Genomic DNA, 4,080 nt, shown 5'->3' on the forward strand with positions numbered 1-4,080 from the left:
AATTTATTTATATTTTAATGCAGTCAAGTGTGGGGCCCGGTTGGGAATCCGCTTTATTAATCTTTAATCGAGCTCCACGTCACCCTCCCCGTTTGGGGGGCGTGACAATTTATCTAAACAAGTTCATATGACATTCAAGGAAAAAAAAAAAATCAAGGCTTGATATATACTTTCTCCTAAACATTTGATATGAATTAAGTTAATTGTTTATGTAAAACAATCGGGTTGTAACGTCATAAATAAAAACTACAACATTTTTCAAACAAAAAAAAAACGATATGATGAGACAACAAATGGAATAAAAAACTAAAAACAGAAAATTGTGCACAAACAGAAAAAGAAAATTATGAAAAATTACGAAACCCGAGGAAGAAGACGAAGAAGGCGACACTGACACAGCTCACCAGTCATCTTCTTCACCATTTCGAATGTTAGGGTTCCAACAATCATGATTCCCTTATCTCTCAATCCAATCCAATTCTCTTCCTCTCTCAAACATCCCATCTTCAGACCAAATCCCTCCTTATTCAAATCCTCACCGGATCAGAAACTCGGACCGTACGAGGTAAGCTCCGACTTCTCCAACTTCGATTTACGGTTATTACGGAGGAAAATCGGAGTATTCTATGTATTTTCTCCAACTTCGATTTACTTTATGAACTATTCTGTATTCTATGTATTTTATCTAAACAAGTTCATATCACTTTCAAGGAAAAAAAAAAAAAACAACACTTGATACATACTTTCTCCTAAACGTATGATATGAATTAATTTCATAACGTTAAAATTATCAATTTATAAAATACTAACAAGATCATGTAAATCAATAATAACAATACATACTTAACAAAAGTTATAGTGTTTGCAAGGACTCATTTACACTGTATGATTTTTTATATAAATGCAAAAACGGTTTTTTTTTTTAAATAATTTTTTCAATAAATGTCTTTAATTTTCATATAAAAAAAATTAACAAAAAAACTTGATGGACTCTATATCTTTTGGGTTTTGTATAATTCCTCTTTTTTCTCATTCAGTTTTTTCTTCTTCTTTTTCAATTCACATGTTTATTTCTTCCAACAATTCCTTATTTTTATTAGCTTCTGCACCAGAAAAACCCCATAAGGAATTATTGGATAGAAATGAACACGTGGATGAAAAGATTACATGAGAGTTGAACAGGTAGGTTTGACTTACCGAATGAGTATTGTAGTAAAATATGTAGATTATTTATAGATATTTTATTATTTGAATCCTAATAGAACTAAAATTAGTTATCATAATAGAACTCGAACTAATTTAAAAGTTAAATGATAATGATAAACTCAAAAGAAAATCAAAACAATAAACCTAAATTAAAAGATAAATCAGAATAACAATCACTTTTTTTTTTTTTTGGGAAACTTTGCTTTATAAACTAATTAAATATTTTTTCTTTAGAATTATCGCATATTCTATGTATTTATCTAAACAAGTTCATATCGCTTTCAAGTAGAAAAAAAAAAAAGCAACACTTAATACATACGAATGAATGTTCTAGCAAAAATTGTACATTATTTATAACTTATACCTCACATAATCCCTAAGCGTTTGCCACTTGCATGCACGCTTAACGTTGGATAAACAATCTCTAATGTAATTCTATTTTGTTTTAACTTATGTCTACTTTTTATGCTTCCAGCCCATCAGTCCATCTCCCAAGGAGTTAAATAATAGCATAATACCTGCATCACTTCTCATGCCTCATCTTCAGAATCTTTTCCAGCAGACGTCAATTCAACAGGTAAAACAATAAACTTTAAGTACATTGAAATACTTTCTAACTTAGCCTGTTAAACGATTTAAAACTTCTAAACCTGCTGATTGCACTTATTCTTGGTTTCGTTAATGTCAGGATCTTATTATGAATTTGTTAAGTAGCTTGCAATCAACTGAGGTGGTAGATGGTGAGTGTCAGATATCTCATTTTGTGATGATTGGTGTAGTTATATCATTAAGTGTATTTAACAAGCAAGGTTCATCAATTTTGTAGCAGCTCAAAATGGGAAGTTGCCTCCACTGCCTCGCAGTCCAGAAAATAATGGAAGTGTAAGCTTGTTTTCATTCGTACCTTGTGATGAACATAATCATCTTCAGTAAAGATGCTTCTCAGATTGGTGTTTCATAGGAGATTTCTCGTTTTAATGGGAATGATTGACCATTTTCTTGCCGTATATGTGTACATTTTCTCACCAAAAGCTTCTAAAGATTCTAGGTCTACTATGCACAAATTTAAAGCACGTACACCAAGACATATTTGACTCTTTCAGTTGAAATTTCTTTGGTTGGACGCTCTCTTGGGAGCTTAGACTAGATTCAATCGTGCAAATTTTGTTTTTTTTTTTTTCATGGTATACGTTATTCATAAACACGTTTCTTTTTACCTTGTTTTTTACTTTGTTTTCTTGCCCTGTTTGTTTTCTAATGTTGACCTAGTTTGTCCAAATTTTAAAATCTTGTATTCTGTTGTGATGCACCTAATATTTTACTTTGACAGATTACATTTCATTCATGATATAACCTCATGTGAACTCATCTTTTGCGGAAACACTCATTTCTGTGCACTCAGTTCCCTTATTGTCTATTTTATTAACAGGTTGAAACAACAGCTTCGGAGAGGGAACGTTTACTCCTCATGAAGATCTCAGAGCTTCAAGCTAGGTTCGTGAGAACCGAATCAATTTAAATACTTGAGATACTACTTTGTGCATATAGAAATCAATTCTTATGGTCTTATCCAATGTTGCAGGATGAACTGTTTGACAGATGAACTGACTGCTGAAAAGTTGAAATACATACAAGTGAGTTTGCTCAAGAAAGCTCTCATTACACGTTTTGTTAGTTCTTTAAACTTAAAAATGTTATGCAACCCGACCGTGAGAGGGAAAGGGGAAACGATTTTTCTACACACATCGTGATTACACGTACTTTTCATTCATAAATTGGTTATTTCTAAGCAGTTGCAACAGCAGCTAATCGCTCTTTCGAGCCAGGAAGAAAACGGGGACAGAGGAGAAGGGGGTCTCTGAAAAAGCTGAAAAATATGATAGTGTAAAGTAAAATCAAGCATGTACATCCAGGCAAGATCTGTAAATCAGGCAGAAAATATTTATCCAATCATTATCTTTGCTCTACGGGGACTGCATCGGTTGTTTATACAAGTAGACGTAAGGCGAAAAAGGATGGCCATAATATTTTCGGGTCGCTTCTGCTGCTGTCTTGTAAGTTATCTATGAAAGATTTCAGCTACCTCAGTGGGAAACAAGCCAAAAAAAATTTACAGGCCGTCGTCCCCTTGCAGTGTTGTAACCCCCAAGCGGATGAAGAAAAAAGGTTGTCTGTTATTTTAGATTTTAGCCAGAAGGAGGGAGAAAGGGTAACCATAATATTGGTTTACATATCCTTTGGTTTCATACTTATCATTATCCAAAACATGGTATCGATCTATTATTTTTGTCAAACGGGATTTCATGAGTTTGTATATGTTGGCGGTAGAACATAATGGTACTTAAATCATTTCCAAAACTCTGTAAATTCTGCTGGTTCTTGACAATATTCGGATTTTGTATTTCTTTTTTATGCAGGAATGATATTCTGTCGGTTATCTTTATTTTATTTTATGATGTTCGATTTTTTCAGTCCCCAAGTTTATGCACATCAAAATCCAGAATCTCAAGTTGTGCCTAGCAAATTATTTCTTGAGCACAAATAAACCTCGAAACATTGGTTATTAGTTTATCAGACAAAAGCGTTAAGAGCCAAGTTAGTTTTTAAGTTATGCTATAAATTTTTTGCAAGCGTAAGTTGTCTCTTGAATTATTGATTAAGGATCATATGTTATAAGTTTATTAACGGTTTATTACTATTTGTCTGCATTTACCGAGTAACAAGTTTATTAAATTAGAACTGTTTAATTTAACCAACAAATTGATCACTACCAAAAAGATTAACTAACGAGATAGTACTATATCAACACCGATTTTCATCGGTCGAACCATCAAATAGTGTGGCGGTTCAGTAGTCTGTTATAGTGGCGGCAAA

General features: G+C 32.7%; 1 protein-coding gene across 3 annotated transcripts; it reads left to right on the forward strand.

Moving 5' to 3' along the window:
* The first annotated feature begins 1,686 nt into the window (after window positions 1-1,686).
* On the forward strand, window positions 1,687-3,114 carry LOC21385292. 3 transcript variants are annotated; one of them, XM_024161812.1, is made up of 6 exons: window positions 1,687-1,783; window positions 1,895-1,946; window positions 2,033-2,088; window positions 2,636-2,700; window positions 2,789-2,840; window positions 2,997-3,114. In XM_024161812.1, the coding sequence occupies exons 1-6, from the start codon at window positions 1,739-1,741 to the stop codon at window positions 3,066-3,068; spliced, it is 342 nt and encodes a 113-aa protein (XP_024017580.1). In that variant the 5' UTR covers window positions 1,687-1,738; the 3' UTR covers window positions 3,069-3,114. The 3 variants fall into 3 exon arrangements, with proteins under 3 accessions (XP_024017580.1, XP_024017581.1, XP_024017582.1); XM_024161813.1 differs by having other exon boundaries at window positions 3,000-3,114; XM_024161814.1 differs by having other exon boundaries at window positions 2,036-2,088.
* The last annotated feature ends 966 nt before the right edge of the window (window positions 3,115-4,080 follow it).

This window comes from Morus notabilis, unplaced genomic scaffold, assembly GCF_000414095.1.
Source record: "Morus notabilis unplaced genomic scaffold, ASM41409v2 Scaffold1938, whole genome shotgun sequence".
Lineage (NCBI taxonomy): Eukaryota > Viridiplantae > Streptophyta > Magnoliopsida > Rosales > Moraceae > Morus > Morus notabilis.

What these genes read in the sequence shown, in the direction of transcription:
- LOC21385292 (XM_024161812.1), top strand. Translation starts at nt 1,739, where the DNA reads ATGCCTCATCTTCAGAATCTTTTCCAGCAGACGTCAATTCAACAG. An exon ending in AGCAGACGTCAATTCAACAG is followed by an intron (nt 1,784 to 1,894) that starts GTAAAACAATAA and finishes CGTTAATGTCAG; the next exon opens with GATCTTATTATGAATTTGTT. An exon ending in ATCTCAGAGCTTCAAGCTAG is followed by an intron (nt 2,701 to 2,788) that starts GTTCGTGAGAAC and finishes CCAATGTTGCAG; the next exon opens with GATGAACTGTTTGACAGATG.